Genomic DNA, 20,715 nt, shown 5'->3' with positions numbered 1-20,715 from the left:
CATATGAAGAAAGACAGCATTTGATTATTGTTTTGAATAATGACGTTGACACATCAGGATAACTTCTCCCAGTGAATATGCTGTTCAGTAATATGAAGAGAAAGCATCATTATCAAGAGTCAGAATATATTGAACCAGAGAGAGTAGTTTTGTACAGGTCTTGTCATTTGATGGAATCACCCAAATATATAAAGAATCTTGATGTCTCAGAGATATAGAAATCAGTAAATAAATGAAAGAAATACAAAAAGCACCACTCATCAACATACATTTCTCTTTGTACATTATTATGCTACTGGCCAATGATTTTAAACAGGCTGTCTAATTGGTAAATGAAAGGCTTTCAATTGCCTACATATAAGAAAAACTGGTAACTTTTAAATTTCCTGCAACAAGAGCAGGCTGACAATATGTGGCACATAGTAGGAGCTCAAAAAATAATTGCTGAACAAAGAACTAAAATAAAAGCCTTCATGAGGTATACAGACTAAATAATTTCTTATGAAAAATATATTTTCTAAAGACTCTGAAAAAGAAAATATTCAAATGTATACTTTTCTATTTTAGTTCATCTCTTAAAATAAGAGTTACACCCAAAAATATTACTTGGGGGTTGAATTTGCAGAAAAGATATCTTAGAATTTTTATTAATTTCTTCAAATTTCTCTAGTTCACCAATTCACAGTTATAAAAAAGGCAAATAGAGTACTAAATTAAAAATCCACTCCTTTCAGTCACAATGTAGGTAATACAGCTGGTTGGACAGAAAATTAGAGAAGTGTGAATTTTCTATACATGTTTTTTAAGGATTGTTATCAACAAAATTTCATGTTCTAGCCACATAACTCTCATTAAATTTAAAGCAAACCCTCAAATGAAAAATATCAGAGAGCAATATATCCCCCAAGATGGGAAGCACAGCTTACTTTAACTTGAAAAAGTTCTCCAGCCCCCTCACAGTCATTGGATGTGATTACTGGAGTATGAATATGCACAAAGCCACTGTCCTGGAAGAAAAAGAGAAACCACTTTTCTCAGTATATTTGTATGTGAAACACTTCCAAGAACATACACTTCATTGTATAATGAAAGTAGCACTAAGAGAATGCCATATCAAGTCCCTCCTTAATCCCCAAAATAAAACTATTAAAATATCAAATGGAGAGTTTACTAGGCACAAAGAATTTTAAATCAGAACTGACTTAGACAATATCTAGTCCAATCTCCTCACTGGAAAGACAAGGAAATTGAGGCCCAGAGAGATTTAATGAGAGGCCAAAATCATACAACTAGTCAGTGTCAGAGCCAGGACTGGAACCTAGGTGCTCAGGATCTCTCTCTGGTGCCATTTCTTCTTCCCACTTTTCCAACATACTGATAGTGATTTAACACACACACACACACGCACGCACGCACACATGCACACACACGCACACTCACTCAGGGCTAATGCATTATGATGTTGCCCACATTGCTAAGGGAATAAAAGTGATCAATATTAAGTTGTTATTTTGGAATGAGACCCTCAATTTTAACAAACCACCAAAAAGGAGATAAATTAAGGTTGACAATCGGGGACCGAAGAAATAAACAGCAAAAAGGCAGGAATGATTTTTAGGAAGTCTGTCATTAAATTGACGGCACAGTGCACCGCACATGGCACAGGCAGTGCACTTCCTTTGCCTCAAGGAAGATTGTGAGCAGCAAATCCATCCATTACTAAGGCACCCAACTGCAATTCTTCTGCTCTAAAGTCTGAGACTATTTCCATTAGTGAACCACAAAAGCTGTTGCTAGTAAAACTGAAATAACCCAGCAACTTCAAGGTTATGCTTCTTTCACTTTGACTATGGATGTAGGCGAAAGGTTACAGACAGCATAAATGCTGCAGGGTGGGGGTGGAGGCAGCTAAAGTGAATTTATGCTGCAAAGGCAGAAGAGTGTGTGTTCAATGTAAACATTTTGTTCTTGACATCAATACAATAAGTTCATATATACTCATCTAATCTCTGCTAAATTCTGCCAGTACCTACTGGTGGAATGTAAAATATGTCAGTGCATTACCAGGGGCCTCCCAAATTTGCCCCTTCCTTCCTAAAAAGGTTGAATTCAAGTATTCTGGCTATGATACAAAGTATCCAGCCAACAACTTGCCTTATGATGTAGACTGATTAAATTTTCAAGCTATAAATTAGGAGTCTCAGGAAGTGTTCAAATATGTACTTAATCTGGGAACAACGTGTGGAGAGGTGCTGCACAGAGCACATTATAGAGAACAAATGAAACAGAATCAATAACATTACTGCATAAAATTTTTATCTCCTAGAAGCCAAGAATTATGGACATGAATCATTTATTCCACATAAGGCAACTATGAGCATGAGTGCAGTAAACAAAGAAAGGAAGTGAAAAATCCAAAGGAAACAAGGGTGGTGAGAGGGAGGAGAAAATTTAACGGCTAAATATAATTGCTTAAGTTAGAACTGGTCAACTGCCACAAGGAACAATGCTGTAAATCTTATGAAAATAACTGTATGGGATTTTTTTTTTAAAATCACTCAAATAGTGGGAATTATTCTCAATTCTCAAATAATGCTAAACCTTTCAAAAGGCATCGTCGGCTTTTTAAGCCTTAACAGTGCTAGCAAGGCTTATCATATCAAAGTCTATATCATTACCACCAAAAGTTATACAGGAGAGGGTACAAAGGAACAACAAAGACGAGAACAAAGTCCACAAAAGAGAAAGTGGATAGAGAAGTAGGAAAATAAATAGCAAGAGTACTCTCAGTGGCTGCCTCCAGTGGGGTTCCAGTGTCAGGTACTTATCCTATCCCACAGCAAAGGGGTTCCTAATGAGAGAGATGAAGGCCAGAGAAGGGGTCAAAAATTTTGGCCCAATTATTCAGATCCCACCCATCACCTCTAAATATCTAAGTATTTTGATAGATACACATTGCTATAACCAGATATTTATAAGGCAGTGAATGAGTATCTGAAAATTACAAAATTCATGTACTAAGGCCCATACACATCACTCAAAGAGTCATGGACTATATTTTTCTTTAACACACACAAAATAAATATTATTTAATCAGACTCAACAAAAAAGAAACATGACAGCAATTGCTAGCCACAGACACACCACTGGTGACAAAAAGTGACAGCAAGAGGAGACCAAAAAAACAAAACAAAAACCAAAAAAACACCCCATAAAAAGCAGTCACAGGAACTCAAAGGCACAGCAGTCTAGGGTCATTCAACGCAGGGTCAAAGAACACCCCTCACCGTGACAGGCTTTGAAGGCACTGCCATACTGAGAAGAGAACAATCTGATACTCAGAGGAAGAACCTCAACTCACCAAGAAAGGGCAAACTCTTTTCTGTTGGCTCACTTCAGGAAGCCAGGGAAGTATGTAATACATTTTAGGATAACTTCCACTGGAAATTAGAAAAAAAAATGGTGCCTAAAAGATAATCCGATTATTTGAGAAACTCAGCTCTTGTAAGTAACTCATTTTTTGAGGATTCTAGATAGTCATGTTTTAGTACTCAGCAAATGTGTCAATTTTATAAGCAAAGCAAGTTATACACTACACATTTTTGATACTCAAACCAAAAAAACTCTAGATCCTTAAAGTATCCTAACTAAAAGGTTTGTGCTCAAGTTTCTTTTTCCCTGTATTTCAAGGTCTGAAATTTTTGAAAATTTTACATTTTAGTTCTTAACATCTTTTAGGGAGCCTAAAGTAACAAACATAGAAACAGTACCAAATATAGGATAATATATAACTAATATTTAATATGTCCTATAGTACTCCCATGATTTCTTTAAACAATTCAATCTTGTCACATACACAAGTGGGTAACATCTTAGAAGCAGGTATCAGGATTATATTTTCCAGAGCTTTACAATTAAGAAGTGAATTTATAAGACTCAAAAGTACCTACCTTTATAACCATCACCAACAGTGCTAAAATTCATTATTTTCAACCACCTAAAGTGTTTTTTAAATTTTACTTTACTTTGCTTATTCTTTGATTTCAGAGTTTTCTAGTTTTTTTATTATTATTTTAAAATTATTTACATACCTGTGAAAACTTCAAGTAATAAGAAATGTATAAATTAGGTAAAGCCCACTTGTTAATGGATTGCCAATACCACCACCTACTGGCCAGAAATCCATAAAACTTTCAGAATTAAAGCAGATCCACTGACTTTATCAGCTGTTAAAGCCATATAGGGAAAAAAGATTTTTACATCTGAACAAATTTTCTGTTTGTATGGTTCAAGCACTATTGAAAAGCCATATGGATGGGACTTCCCTGGTGGCGCAGTGGCAAAAAGTCCACCTGCCAATGCAGGGGACACGGGTTCAAGTCCAGGAAGATCCCACATGCCGCGGTGCAACTAAGCCCATGCGCCACAACTACTGAGCCTGCGCTCTAGAGCCCTCGAGCCACAACTACAGAAGCCCGCATGCCTAGAGCCCGTGCTCTGCAACAGGAGAAGTCACTGCAATGAGAAGCCCACGCACCGCAATGAAGAGTAGCCCCTTGCTCACCACAACTAGAGAAAGCCCGTGGGCAGCAACGAAGACCCAACACAGCCAAAAATAAATAAATAAAATAAATAAATTTATTAAAAAAAAAAAGAGAAAAGCCATATGGAAGATGCATAAGAAAGTTTATGAGAGCATATGTAAACACACCCTTTCACACTATAATGGGATGACACTGTATAATGTGACTTATTTTCCTTTGTTTATTCTTATGCTTTAAAGCCATGATGTTCTTTAGCTGTCACACCAAAAATTACCTCTTAAGGAGCTTTTCAAAGAGCAAGAACTTTCTTCGTGTGCTATGGCAGGGCTGGGCCTGCATGAATTTGGATGCCGTCCAAGGGAAGGGTATGCTGTCAGACAATCTTTGCAAGTGAGCTGGATTTGGAGAAGTGGATTAGGAAGAGTTCCAAAACTACATGGAATAATACTGAACTTTATCCATTGGGTCACTCTTGCTTCTGGAGCCCTTCCATCCAACACATGGAAGGAGGGTCCCTTCACCTCATCAACTTACCAACTACATTCCACTGTGGCTTTCCCGGGTTGGGGGAAATGGCTGAAAAGCAAAGCTAAATGAGACAAAATGTCTTTAGGCGTTAGATCAATCTACTTGATCAACACCAATAATTTTTTTAAATTAGTGCTTACTGTATACAAAATGTCTGTGACCAAGATGTAGAAATAGGAACTAGATTTACCCTCCCATTTGAAACAACAAAAAAAACCAAAAACAAAACAAAAATATCCACAAGCAAACCACATGAAATGATGGTTTTCAAGACACTGGATATCAGACAACAAAGGAGAGTGATCCCTGAGAGACAGGAAACAAACACAGTGAACCCTACCAGCAGCCCAGCTTACTACCTTGAGATTTTCCAGGCCACAGCAGGAAGAAGGGAGAAATAAAGTGGAGCCCAGCAGACTCCCTGAGTTGAGGAGACCAAAGTGGCTAGAACTGACAGGACAGAGTACCAGAGAGCAGAGAGCTGTCCAACAACTCCAGAGATGTACAGGGAGTCACCCTGGAGTATTAGGTGGAGGAATGATCAGCACATGCAAGTGAGGAAACTATCCAAGGCCAGGGAAAGAACCATCCACAACGATTAGAGGAAACAGTGCCTGGTGCTCATATGTGGCTGGAAACAATGCCTGCTCCCACAAATCAGGCTGGAAAATCTTGTAATTCACAAGGCACTAGGTAGAATACTCAGGAAGGCTTTGCCTCAGTAGTGGGGAATAATTAGACCCAGACTGAGCACTGCTCCAGATTTACTTAACAAATCATAAAAGCAAGACCCTTCCAGTAACTTAACTACATACCAAAACAAAGCTTAAGAAGCTTTATAAATATCCAGCACCCAACAAGGTAAAATTCACAAGGTCTGGCACCTAATCAAAGATTAGCAGATAAAGGAAGAAGCAGGAAAACATAATCCATAATGAAGAGACTAATCAATCAATTAAAACTGACTTATAGCTGACACATTAGAAGGATGTAAAAAGTTACTAAACAGCTATGAAAACTGTACAGTTTTAACTAAAACTATATTGTATATGTTCAAAAAAGTTAAGTAGAGACATGGAAGACACTAAAAAAAAAAAGGCCCAAATCAAACACTTAGATATGAAGCCTTTCACTTAGATATGGGGTGAAAAATGCACTGGATAGGAATAACAAATTAGGCACTGCAGAAGAAAAGGTCGGTAAGCCTGAAGACATAGTAATACAAACTATCCAAAAGAAACACACTGGAAAAAAAAGATTTTTTAAAAAGAAAAGAACATCTGAGAGCTGTCGGGATATCATCAAGTGGCCTAATATATGGTTAACTGAAGTCTCCCAAGGAGAGAGGTAACATAAAAAATATTTGATGAAATAATGACTGAAAAACTTGGTGAAAATTAAAATGCATAGATTCAAGAATTTCAATGAACTCCAAACACACGAAACATAAAGAAAACTGTGCCAAGGCACACATTAATCAAATTACTCAAAACCAGTGATAAACAGAAAATTTAAAATCAGCCAAAGAAAAAAGTACCACACAATAAAGGATGCTTGGAATAAATAACCCGAAGAACTTTCAGGATAATACTCCAGTGTTACAATTATTCAACTTCTTCACAAGAAAGAACACCTAGAAGCAAAGCTCCTTACCTTAAAGAAAGAATGGATAGCAGCTGTGGCTTCACTGCGAACCCTCAGTATAGAACCCTGAACATTAGTCCTACACCTAAGGTGAGGGTATTGTCTCAGATACTCCAGAGGATGCCTCTCTTTATATTTAAAAGGGAAAGCCTGACAATAAAAGGAAAAACAAGTTAGAAGCTAAAAGAAATACAGTTTTATAAAATCAGTTTACAGAGCATTTGTTAAATAGTAGTGCTTTAGAATAAAACTAAGATGCTTTCGTTCTTTATTTCTTAACATAACTGAATATGGTCCACATTAATTCTAACAAGTTAGTAGAACAGTGAGTGAAATCAGAAAGATGTGGGTTTAAATTCAGCTCTACTACTTATTAGCTTTGGAACCTTGGGCAAAGTTACTTATTATCACCAAGGCTCATCTGTTATTTATCAAACTTCTATCCGTTAGCTATCAATCACTACTTACAAATAGAGATATTAGGATATAGTTACCCAAAACACTCCACTGTTTGGCACACATGAGTTTAGAATATTATAGATATTAAACATTGTTTTCTACAGCTGTATACAAACATCTGGTATTGAATTTTAAAATTGCCCAAATGTCTTGAAAGCCCACAAGCGCCCATAATCAATTAGCACTATTTATCACCATTTATCACCATGTGCTGCTGTTTCAGAACATGAGCGAGGGTCAACAGCTTTCTGTCATCTGGACGAGCAATGTATATTCATAAAAATTTTAAAGGAAATTATGACTCTACCTAGAAAAATTTCCCTGCCCACACTCATTTTACAAGATTGAGAAGATAGGATAAAAGTTTCAGACCAAAACCAAAGTTTCAATAAAAAAGATAACAGAGAAGCTAAGTAAAAGAACTCTAAAACAGGCTACCAACATAGCTGTCTATTCCTTTTAGGCCTTGTGCACACATTAATTTATGTCATATAGAAATAGGTCCCATACCTACAAAAGTGACAATATGATCACATTAATAGGAATCTGGGGACTGTTAGCAGGTTCAGAATTCCCTAATGCTGAATACTTAAAAATGACTGAAATGAGGGGGAAGAGTAGTGGAAAGCATCAATACCCACCAAGGGAAAACAATTTAAGAAGATTAAAACACATGGCAAATTTTTAATAATCATACATCCCTCTAAAAAAGCAAAAATAAAAATGGTTAACATTTCAGTTATCCAAAAGAACTAAAAATGAATTTGAATTAAAATGATGCTACTTCCCTATATTCCTCATTTTTTGTTCATTAAATATTTGAAGATGAGTATAGCTAAACCACAGGGGGTTAAAATGGCTAGCGCATAAACTTCAGCTGTGCCACTAATCAGCAATATGACCTAATGCAAGTCATTTTACCTGGTTGGGTCTCATTTTCTCCAAACAGAAACTGGATTGATAATCTATGGTTTTATTCCCTCTAACCTCTTTATCAGGCTATACATAAAAAGCTACTAACAGAAGAGTCTTGCAAAAACAGGAATAAATATGTCTTAATGTAGAATTTCTTATCTTTGTTCAGCCTAAGTATCCCCACACTCTAGCACCATCCAACAGAATTTTCTGTGATAAACGGAAATGATCTGTACCTGTGCAATGCAGTACGGTAGCTGCCAGCTGCATGTGACTACTGAGCACTTGAAATGTGCCTAATGTCACTGAGGAACTGAATTTTTAATTTAATTTTAACTGATTTAATATTAAATAGCCATGGGTGGCTAGTGGCTATTGCACCAGATGGTACAGTTCTAGATCATGCAAAAGTAATTTCTAGGCAGAGCTTTCCTAAGAATGTGGTTTGCCCTGGTATGTCTTTGTCACTGCAGCTGACTAGGCATGCTTGTAAAGTGGCAAATCTCAACAGTGACAGGCACCACAGAGATACACAGAGTATTATCACTTAGCTCTCACTCCTAAGGCTCCGCCATCTACATAAATACTTTTTGCTACTCTTTCTACATTCCTCAGTCTATAGCCTGTTTCAATTATCTAGGAAGTCACAATCGAAATGTTCCAAGTGCCATCTTCCCAATAATCACACTTAAAACATTGTTAATGTTTTAAATTAAGCCTTAATGGCCTCCATAATCGTGTCACAACACATACCTTGGCATCACAATTTCCAACAACTTCAATTTTTTCTGCCTTCAGTTCCACATTTTGCCTTTTGGACAAACTTTTTACCAGCTGCCCTTGAACTTCCACAGAACTCCCAAAGGTCAGTTCTCTATAATAACAAAACAATAGCATAAACAAGATCTTACATGTAGCCCTCATATTAATACCAACCTTGCTCTCAGAACATTTAACTATTATTTATTTATTTATTTGGCTGCACCAGGTCTTAGTTGCAGCATGTGGGATCTAATTCCCTGACCAGGGATCGAATCCGGGCCCCCTGCATTAGGAGCATGGAGTCTTAACCACTGGACCACCAGGGAAGTCCCTAAACCATTTAATGATAGAAGATTTTACCTTTAATTGGGTTAAGAGCTGCACATAGTTGAGAGAGAAGCAAAGGATAGGTGGGGGATATTGTCATGTGAAGATGTTAGAGAGAGAAAAGGATCTTGATTCCAAGTATTTGGACTTGAGCCTCAAAGCTATGAAAAGCAGATTTGTTTAGAAAGATCACTGAGGGGGCAATATGAACACTTGGAATAGGGAAATGGGGAACAGAGGAGATGAAAAAAAATCAAAGTACTCTTAAAAACAAACAAAAAAAACTCACCTACTGTCAAAGCTTGAATCTGCTACAACCTGAAGGCTTTCCAAAGATGACCCATCATTGACATGCAGGAACAAGACTTCCTTCTGGGATCGGACTGAACGAATCCATCCCTAATGAGAAATATTTCTAAATGTGAGTTTAAAATACAAACATTTTATATTTTCATTACACATACACACAGAGGACTAAATGAAAAAAAAAAAAGTCTTCATAATCCTGCCTGAACAAATCAATTGCTTTTAGTTTACCGATATGCATATATAATTTTATATGGTCCTCATTACAGTGAAATACAGCTTTGGCATTCCACCTTTTTTGTTGTTGTCGTTTTGTTAATAAAGCTCATCATTCTGAATAAGAGGTCCCAAATCCCGTTAGGCTGATGAGCTTAATTCGCATAACCAATCCCCCTAATATTCCAGGTTTTCTTCCTGCCCCTGCCCTCTCCCCCACCATTACACATAACAGGGCACATACTTTGGTTCCTTTCTCCTTTTATATCAAATTCCCAGAAGGGAGATTATGTAGGTATAGATATTAAGTAGCACATGAACTTTCAAAGACACTGAATTTAAATGACAGGCATGCATGAGTACAAATGAGATGTCTTCAAGTAGAACACTAAAAACAGCTCTCTCACAGATGACAACCTCTATGCTAGTTAAATTTAACTAGCATAGAGGTTGAGAGAGAATATTCTAGCAGCCTCTGAACAACTGTGAAACAGTTGATGGTGTTCAGTTAACCATCAAACGTGCTTGGGAAAAGTGAGATGATCCTACTTAGGAAAACTGTACTGATCCTGACTTTCTTTGTATCCCCACCACACCCTAATAGACACTGTTATTAAAGCCCTTCTATTACTTATTTGCATGTCCATAATATTTTGTGGGTTTAGGAATCACATTTTTAGTTGCATTGAAGGCTATTGTCAGGCACACAGTAGAAAATCCATGACTATTTTCCAGTGGAAGAATATCTATCATGTACTGAACATCTACTATGTGACAAACATTTTACTACCTTCTTCATATACTGTTTCACCTCCTCCTCACAACAGCAATGTGGATTATCATTATTCCCATTTTACAAGTGAAGAATTGAGGCTCAGAGAAGTTAAATAACTTGCCTGAGGGCACACCGCTGGTAAACGGCAGAGCCTGAATTTAAACCCAAGTCTACTAGGAAGCGCTTATCTTTCTCCAGGGCTACACTGAATAAAGCGTAAATTGTCTCAGTCTCACATACAAGGCCCTTCATAACTTGAGCATGCCCAATCCAAAGCACCAATGCCTTGCTTTTTACTTGTTAGTAAAAGTTAACATCTATGGAGCACTGTTTAATGTGCTTCTGTCCTAAGCTCTTTATAAATATTTTTCTACTTAATCCTCACAAGAACTATCACTTTAGAGATGAAACATATTTAGAGAAGTTAGGATAACCTTGCTAAATACTCAAGGTTACCAAGTAGTACAGGTGGAATTCAAACACAGATCTCAGTTCAAAGTTCATGTTCTTGTCAACAAGCTCTTCTGAAATGATATTTCCACCCTATCCCTGGATCCTGCGCCTGAGGAACACATCCTTCCGGACTCAGCTGAAATGTCACCTCACGCAAGAAGTCTTCTTTGACCTCCTCACACTGTTTAGAACTTCCCTCTCTGTATTCTCAAAGTTTTCTATTTATACCACTAATACTTATCATGTTGTTGTCATTTCTTGTCTTAGCCATTAGACCAGGGCTGTCTGACAAAAATATGTGAGCCACATACGTAATTTTACTTTTTTAGTGGTTACATAAAAAAGAAATGGGTTAATTTTAATAGTATATCTTATTGAACCCAAAATATATATCAACATGTAATCAATATTAAAAATACTGAGATAGTTTGCATTCTTTTGTTCAAAATTAGTGTGTATTTTACAATTACAGTACCACTCAATTCAGATACTTCTAAATTACACTGCACAGCACTAAAGTGAAAGCCTCTAACCTAGCGAGTAGGTTCTGTTCATCTTTGAATCCTCTCTAGACTAGCACACAAAGGTATTAATGTATGTCAAATTAATAGATTAATGCAAGAAAAAGTTTTGATTTGGATAATAGAAAGAATATGAAACCCAAAGAAATGTAAAGAGGGGGAAATTGGTCATACTGCTAAAAACCAAGGATATGTGAGGATAGCAAAAATAACTGCATCAGTGTGTTTCAGCAACCTAGTAAGTCAAACCTCCTTGCTTGGTCTGCTCCTTTAAGGAGGTACCTTCTGTGTGGAGCCGCTGAAAATATTATTATTAACAAGAGAAATGATAGCAACTAACATTTATTCACGGTGGGCCACTGTCCTAAATGTTTTGTAACTAATCTTCAGGACTCTGTGAGATAGGGACTATTATCTCCATTCTCATAAGAGGGAACTGAGGTTTAGAGCACGTTAAGTGACATGCCCATAATTAACAAGCTACTAAGCGGCAGAGATTTAAACCGAGGCAGCTTGACTCCAGAGCTCTTTCAAACTGCTACACTCCACTCGTTTTCCTAATTTATTAACATAAGTTATATGCAAAGCCCCATTTTAGGCACTGAGGTGGTTAAAAGTTGAATAAAAGGTATGGTTTTGTTGAACAAATATTTACTGCCAGCTATGTGTGACTATCAAGATGGGTAAGACATAGTTCCTGCACTCAAGGAGCTATATAACTGTGGACACACGTTATGAGGGACAAAAGAAAACGGGCTCGTTCATTTTGCTGTATGATAAACAAGTTTACGGGTAATAACCTGTATCATGAAAGCAAAGTTCCAGCACTTTTCAGGCAAAACTAACGGTAACCAATGAGAGGAGAAAAACGTGGACGCACACGATTGCCTACATTTTCTAACTTTCCCCTGCCGGTCGTTCTGTCCGACCCGACAGCACACGGCAAGCCTAGACGTGGACGTGCCATATCAGTCAACGAAAAGAACAAACCCACCCCCTTCCGATACACTAACCTGGACCTTAACGCGCTCCCCACTTGCGTTCTGGGCCCCGAGAGCGTCCCGCACGCTCAGTTTGGCTGAAAGTTTGTGCCTCGGGCAGGGAGCCGAGGAACAGGAGCGCAGGGCTCGGAGCAGGCACCGGGCCCCGAACATTGCGCGGCCGCCCCAGGCCCTTCTCGGGACCAGCCCTGATCCCAGCGCGTGCGGACCCTGCCTACGGGAACCCACTCTTCTCCTCCCCTCTTCCGGGCCGCAGCCCTGCCCTCAGGCGCTCCAAAGTCCCCCGCTGGCTCCCTTCTCCTTCACGGGCCCCAGCTCGTGAAGGAGAAGCTCTGCTTTCCCCCTCCCCGAAAGGGCGGAAAGGACACGACGTTCAGCGGCGAACGCCAAAAAGAAAGCGCGCGCCTTAAGCTCCCCGGACACCCCACAACCCCGCGTAGCTTCTAAACTCACGCCCGGACCCCAAGCTGAAACACGCGCGGCACCCACCCCTACGTCACCACGCCAACGTCATCACGCTACGAGGAAGTTCAGAGGGAGCATGCGTACTTGTGACTCCATTTAAAGAGGTGGTGAAGCGGAGGAAGGGGCGGGGCCAGGAGCTGAGATGGGGCGGAGCTAAGACGCTAGGGTTGTAGAGGTCAGCGTTAAAGGAACTAGGTAACCCACTTGGGGCGAGGTATGAGAGTTTTCATTTCTAAAGCTTCCGGGTGATGCTGAGGAACGCAAAGTGAAGGGCAAGGAGTGACTGATGCAGAAGGAAAGCGGACCAGAAGGAGACTCTTGATTGTTGAGAGGATTAGCGTGAGGGGATCAGTCTTTTAGGAGTTCTGAGAACAGAGAAAAACAACAGAGCCCCTGCTAAAGTCACGGTTGGGTGGTATCAGACATCTAAACAGACAATTGAATAAAAGGGTGATCAGTTCCCTGACACAGCCTAAGCGTGGGATGCCAAAGATGGCTTGCTACAGAAGGTAACCCTTTGACAGGTAAGAGTAAGTAAAAAGACTTGGAATGGGGTAGTCAGAGAAGGCATAACAGTGTGAAGCTGTTGGAGAGAGAGTGGAGGAATTGCTGGGCATTGCCTGCCAGAATCTTTGAGCCTCTCTCTTTCCTTTTCCAACACAGTTATCTGCGTTTATTTGACCTCTCTCTTTCCTTTTCCAACACAGTTATCTGCGTTTATTTGACTCCTTCATGTATTAGACCACCTTTTAAACGTATCAAAAAATTCTCTAACTCATTGATACTCATGAACTAGTTTTCTATCTGATTAAAAGAAAGAAGTAAGGGCTAGTTACTTAAAGTTGCACTATTATTATGCCCATTTTACAGATAAGAGAACTTAGGCACAGAAGATGACTTGCTCAAGGATATACATTCTATAAATGTGAGATTTAAACCTGGAAATCTTGGCTCCATCCACTAAACTGTTATGCTATACAGTCTCTCCAAGGTGGGAAATAAAACCATTGTCCCTTTCATCAAGGAACTCATGGTCTAGACATGGAGACTGGCAAGAAAACAGAGAATTGGGGCTTCCCTGGTGGCGCAGTGGTTGAGAATCTGCCTGCCAATGCAGGGGACACGGGTTCGAGCCCTGGTCTGGGAAGATCCCACATGCCGCGAAGCAACTAGGCCCGTGAGCCACAACTACTGAGCCTGCGCGTCTGGAGCCTGTGCTCCGCAACGAGAGGCCGCGATAGTGAGAGGCCCGCGCACCGCGATGAAGAGTGGCCCACGCTTGCCACAACTAGACAAAGCCCTCGCACAGAAACCAAGACCCAACACAGCCAAAACTAACTAAATAAATAAATAAATTTATAAAAAAGAAAACAGAGAATTGTAATACAAACTAATAAGTACCAATATAAATGTATAAGCCAAGTGAAGTGGTAGCCTACAAAAGGAAATAAGCTGAGTTTTGGAGGAGGATAAGCATTTTGCCAGGTTGGGATGTAGGAAAGAGTGTTTCCTGCCAGAAGGTGGGCAAGAACGGTTGCCAGGAGGGCAAAAAGCCTGGAAGAATTGTAAAACTGTTCTCAAAACAGACTAGAAAATATCACCCATGAAAATACCAAGTTCTTGGACACTTCTTGAACCTTGAGAACAGAAATATGGAAACTTGCAGCTAAATGCCTTCTGAATTATGTAGCTATGGGCCTTAAAAAAAAAAAAAGTATGTCTTTGGTATTGGTTGCAAAATCTGGGGAACAAGACAATCTGGTGTACATACCAATGATATGTATCCCAGTTCAAATCTCCTCTTTGACTATGCTACCTTGTCCAAGGGACCAAAAATAGTGACCAGTTGGCTCACTTCCTACCCAGGCCGTCTGTTTGTCTTGCCTTCTTTCTTTACCTGGTCCTCCCCAGTGTGCATCTTAAGAACTGCAGTCTGAGTCTCAGAGAGTGAGGATCCTGACTTCTTTTACCCTGTCACCTACTACTCGTTTAAGTCAAAGGGTTGTTTTCTGAGCAGGGGACCACTGGCCAGTAGTATGATGAAGGCAAGGGAAACCAGTGGGTGAAACGGAAAACTAGCGATAGTTCATTTAAAATGTAGATCACTGAAAGCTGACTACAGTATTTGTGTGTCTGGTGCTAAGTTCAAGCCACTCTTTGTACTGTATCAAATCATATCATCTTCTTATTTATTTCTATTTTCAGTGTTGGAGTGACACTTCCCCTTTTAGATTCATCATCTTCCAGACAGTTGCCAGAGTGATCTTTCTAAAATGAATATATTACTGTTGGTAATAATGATGGCTAGTGCCATAGAATCCTTACTATGTTCCAGGATTAATATGTTAATATTAATGTATACTGTTAATATATTCTTCACATATTCACTCATTTAATCCTCACAACAGCACTCTGAAGTAGGGGTAGTAGCATCATCCCCAGTTTTCAAAGGAGAAACTGAAACTCAGAGAGGTTTCATAGTTTGTACCAAGTTACACTGGCAGTTTGGCACTAGAGTCCATTCTCTTACCCATTCGTAATCCAGTGATCAAGCAACCCTTCAGTTGTTCTCCCTACAACGTAAAGAGGACTTGCTTTCTTTAGCATGCATACCAGGCTCTCTATGATCCATGGAGTTCCCTGAAGTGCCCTGAAGTTAGGAACGGAAGTGAAACACCCTTCCTGTTACCTTTTGATACTGCAGGTGTGTGCAATGAACACTGTCAGCATTACTTGTCAGCTTTGGGGAAGGTTTTAACCAGGCTCGGCTTGACAGTTTCCAGCTAAACTTGCAAAGCTTCAGAGCTTCTAAAAGGTAGGCACTATGCTGATACCCCATACTACCATGGAGTACCAGTCAGTGTTCATGGTTTTCACTGTGCTTGAATCTAGTCATAAAACTTTCAACACCCAAAACTTGATTTCAAGGTCATGACTTCAGAGTACAAAGGAACACAGTACTTGATGCAGAAATTATGGAGACATTAGATGTAGAAAAGAAGTGGATATTGTAAGCATCTTGGGTTTCTCTGAAGGAGCTAACAATTATGACTATAACTTAACTTGAAAAATGGTAAGGTACAGGCACAGAGCATAAAAAGTCACATTTGTAGTTTGAAACTTTCAGAAAAGCAGCTCATAATCTAGAAAGAGAAACTGATGAGTAAATGGTCAATTAAAGGAATACACACAGCAGAGCATTAGTAACCAACTCAAATTTAGTTTCTGAGATATATCCATGTAGGTCTAGTTCATTCTTTTTAATATTCCATTATATAAATGTACCATAATTTATTCATTCTCATTCTGATAGCCATTTGGGCCGTTTTCAGTGTTTCTGTATTACAAACAGAGGCGGATTTACCATGAAGCTCATGAAATTTAGAGCCCCTTATTCGCATGCACATCTCCCCTCTGCCTTCCCTCCCATCTCTTTCCCCCCTGCAGTGCTGGGAATTGCTAGGAATTGTAGGGTGAGAGAGGAAGCAATCAGAAAGCATTTATAAAGGAACTCAGCATAAAGGGACATGGATTTCCAAGGCTCAAGAAATTTCTTCTCATTCTAAATAAACATTTACTTTAGTATTTGTAATTTTGTATTATTTTTTCTTAAAGAGAACCTCCCAAATTACATAAGCTTTGAGTCCCACAGAACTGGATCTGCCCTTGATTACAAAAATGCTGCAATAAATATACTGGATACACATGAAAGAGTTTCTCGGGATCATAAGCCTGGGGTATATGCATCTTCAGCTTTACTAGATATTACCAAATTGCTCTTCAAATTGGTTCCAATTTATCCACCCTACAACAGGCTTCTAAGAGTTCCCAGAGTTCCATGCCTTTAATGACATCTGATAAAGTCAGACTTTCTAATTTTTACCAATGCTGGGTAAGAAAGAATATCTCGTTGTTTTAGAGATACTATGTTTGATCCTCTTTTTTTTCCCCTCAAAATTCCATTTCAACTATAACCCCACCCCACCCCCCATCATTTTCAATAGCATAGTGAAAAAGAACACTAGCATGGCAACCAGAAGTCCTGGTTCAGATCTCATCATAGCTGTGGATCTTCGGGAAGTCAAACTTCCTTCACAGGGCTGTTGACAGTATTAATAACTGAAGCATCTTGTGAATTTTGTGATAGAGGAATGGGTGTTGTATCCGAGTGAACACCCTCCATCATTTATGAGTTTTAGAGTTAGGGAGTCCCTTGAATTTCATCAACCAACTCTATCTAAATCCCAAAGTAGAAGGCTCAAGATGAATTCCATCTATTTTGTGTACATTTCTTTTAGGTACAGACCTTCGGTGTGCATAAGAATCACCAGCAGAGCTTGCTAAAATGCACATTCCTGGGTCTCCTGCCTAATGATTTTGACTCAGTTTGAGAAAGTGCTTGTTCTGTAGTTGGATTTTATCCTTTCCTGCTTTCTTCCCTTTGCTTTCAGGAGGCGCTTACTTTGAGGCTTGAACTTCGTTTCTTATACTATATTACCACAACAAAACAACCTACAATCCAAGCTGCCTTTCAGGTTTAGAGTGAGGAGGCATCAGTGGGCGGGGGTGGAGCATGACATCAGGAGTGTAGAAGGAGCCTCTTCCTCAGCTGGCTCTCTTGGGGCTCCAGGCCCTTCCCAGGCAGACTCCACATCACCCAGCCATGTCTCACCCCTTCTGGGCTAGGAGATGTTGACAGTCTCCCCCTCTTTAGAGACAAGGGCTAGAACCAAACTGGAGATAAGCCCAAGCTCCCTTAAACCAATGTTTTCCAACTGTGGTCATGGTGCAGTAGGCTTGCATATTTAGATAGTAAAACCATAATTATGATACACAAAATCAACTTAGTAGGTTTTGACCAGCAGAATAGAAAGGAATAAAAAAAATCGGTATCTTGGATAATAACTGCTATTTTGTGAAACTTCTGGGATGCAAGATGTAAATAAATTTCCTACTGTGGATGGGCAAGAAAGAGTTCAAAAACCACTGCCCTGGGCCCTACTATGTGGGCCCAGTGAATTGAAATTAGGCCCTACCTGAGTCTCTTGTCAGCCCTCAAAGAAGGATCTGGTTAGTTCCAGATGTTTGCTGAAACTTTTACATACTGCAGCTTTTAAAGTTTCCTCTGAAAAATGTAAACAATTTTTATTACTATTATTATGAAAAACAATGTACAAACATGAAAAATAATTTTAGGTAGTGACAAATGGCATATAAAAAAAAATCTCTCCAACTACCCTGTTTCCATATACCATCCTCAGTGGTAGCTACTATTTATCTTTACATTTTCTAGATATAAAAGTATGTGTGTGTGTGTATACATATATGTATGTATACATATGTACATATGCAATTAAATATAGTTAAAATTTAATTTTAAATTAAATATAATTAAAATGCTACTCTATTATACAGCTGAACTATAGTTAAACTGTTTTCCCTATTCAATTCTTTCTCATGCAATCTGCATTGAGTATGTTGTACATACACTATACATGCAGAACCTGTATATCTGCAGGATAAACTCCTAGAAATAAGACCAAAATTTTGTTTTAAAAATACCTTTAATGTCATTATATGTGTCCAGTCACTCTCCTCATCCCTGTTTTGAGATATTGATCTTGCCCACCATGGTTTTACCAATCATGGAAATTTTTATGTATTTAGCCACGACCTTATGGAAATTTTAGAAAATAAATTTCTATAATGTCTTGTGACCAAACTGAAGACTGAAGAAAACATACTTACTCCCAGGGTGCCTAAAGTTTTTATCACTCTTTAAAAATTTAAATTTAGCAGAGATTGGACACAGCCTGCCACTAGATGGTTTGCTACAAATTCTGATTTTGTACAATTACTTCTGGAGTTTGGTATTTGTTTATTGGCTAGCACATTGGTAAATGTTTGCATTTCCTAAAATGGGGTTGAAAGTAAATTGTAACATCCTCTGCAAACTAGACATTATCGTTTAGCTTTGCCTGTTTTTGAACTTTATGTAAATAGAATCATACAGTATGTGTTATTTTGTGTATGGTTTCTCATGGTCAATATTATTTTTGTGAGAATCAACTATGTCACTGCCTATAGCTATAGTTTGTTCATTTTCATTGCCCTATGGTATTCCATTTTATGACAATAACCCAATTTATTTATCCATTCTATTGATTGTTTTTTTTCATTTAGCCTGAGGTTTTATTTGGATTTCCTGAATCATCCATTTCCACATTATAAGGTAAATGCCAGAGTGTATCTTTTGTTTTTTGCATTGTTTTTTTCATTTTATTTTATTTTTTTATATAAATTTATTTATTTTATTTTTGGCTGCGTTGGGTCTTCGTTGCTGCTCACAGGCTTTCTCTAGTTGCGGCGAGTGGGGTCTACTCTTTGTTGCGGTGCATGGGCTTCTCATTGTGGTTGCTTCTCTTGTTGTGGAGCACGGGCTCTAGGCACACAGGCTTCAGTAGTTGTGGCACGTGGACTCAGTAGTTGTGGCTCTCGGGCTCTAGAGCGCAGGCTCAGTAGTTGTGGTGCACGGGCTTAGTTGCTCTGCAGCATGTGGGGTCTTCCTGGACCAGGGCTCGAATCCATGTCCCCTGCATTGGCAGGCGGATTCTTAACCACTGTGCCACCAGGGAAGCCCCTATTTTGTTTATTTTTAATTGAAGTATAGTTGATTTACAGTATTATATTAGTTTCAGGTGTATAGTATGGTGATTCAGTATTTTTACAGATTATACTCCATTAAATGTTATTACAAGAAAATGTCTATAATTCCCTGTGCTGTACAATATATCCTTGTTGCTTATCTATTTTATACATAGTAGTTTGTGTCTCTTAATCCCATGCTAATTTGCCCATCCCCACTTTCTTCGCCCATCTGTTAACTGCTAGTTTGTTTTCTGTATCTGTGAGTCTGTTTCTGTTTCACATATACATTTATTTGTAATATTTTTTAGATTCCACAAAAAAGTGATATCATACTGTATTTGTCTTTCTCTGTCTGACTTATTTCACTAAGCACAATATTCTCTAGGTCTGTTCACATTGCAAATGGCAGGATTTCATTCTTTTATTATGGCTGAGTAATATTCCATTGTATTGAATATAGATATCACATCATCTTTATCCATTCATCTGTTGATGGCTATTTGGGTTGCTACCATATCTTGGATAGTAAATAGTGCTGTATGAACATGGGGGTGTATGTATCTTTTCAAATTAGTGTTTTCATTTTTTCCAGATATATACCGACGAGTGGAATTGCTGGATCATATGGTAGTTCTATTTTTAGTTTTTTGAGGAACCTCTGTACTGTTCTCCACAGTGGCTGTACCAATTTACATTCCCACCAACAGTGTACACGGGTTCCCTTTTTTCCACATCTTCGCCAACATTTGTTGTTTGTAGACTTTTGGTAATAGCCATTCTGACAGGTGTGAGCTGATATCTCATTGTTTTGATTTGCATTTCCTCTAATAATTAGTGATGCTGAGTATCTTTTCATGTGCCTGTTAGCCATCTGTATTTCTTCTTTGGAAAAATGTCTACTCAGGTCTTCTGTCCATTTTTTTTTTTTTTTTTTGATATTGAGTAGTATGAGCTGTTTGTATATTTTGGATATTAACCCCTTGTTGGTTATATCATTTGCAAATACTTTCTCCCACTCCATATGCTGTCTTTTCATTTTGTCAATGATTTCCTTTGCTGTGCAAAAGCTTTTAAGTTTAATTATATCCCATTTATTTATTTTTGCTTTTATTTCTTTTGCCTAAGGAGACAGATCCAAAAAGAAATACTGC

The 20,715-nt window shown here is 38.6% G+C and overlaps 1 protein-coding gene across 5 annotated transcripts in view; it reads right to left on the bottom strand.

Annotated features, from left to right (window-relative positions):
* The window catches only part of NARS2 (asparaginyl-tRNA synthetase 2, mitochondrial), a 137,975-nt gene extending 125,081 nt beyond the window's left edge, over nt 1–12,894 (bottom strand). For 2 of the 5 annotated variants that reach the window (XM_061202800.1, XM_061202805.1), the window contains exons 1-5: nt 12,464–12,894; nt 9,469–9,578; nt 8,844–8,964; nt 6,726–6,866; nt 927–1,007 (exon numbers count right to left, since the gene is read on the bottom strand). In XM_061202800.1, coding sequence (XP_061058783.1) covers nt 927–1,007; nt 6,726–6,866; nt 8,844–8,964; nt 9,469–9,578; nt 12,464–12,604 — 594 coding nt within the window. In that variant the 5' untranslated portion in view covers nt 12,605–12,894. The remainder of the gene's footprint in view (nt 1–926; nt 1,008–6,725; nt 6,867–8,843; nt 8,965–9,468; nt 9,579–12,463) is intronic. The other 3 variants (XM_061202802.1, XM_061202803.1, XM_061202804.1) reach the window with 3 other exon arrangements.
* Between the last annotated feature and the right edge of the window lie 7,821 nt (nt 12,895–20,715).

This window comes from Eubalaena glacialis, chromosome 10, assembly GCF_028564815.1.
Source record: "Eubalaena glacialis isolate mEubGla1 chromosome 10, mEubGla1.1.hap2.+ XY, whole genome shotgun sequence".
Classification (NCBI taxonomy): Eukaryota; Metazoa; Chordata; class Mammalia; order Artiodactyla; family Balaenidae; genus Eubalaena; species Eubalaena glacialis.
This window is presented reverse-complemented; position numbering and strand designations above follow the sequence as displayed.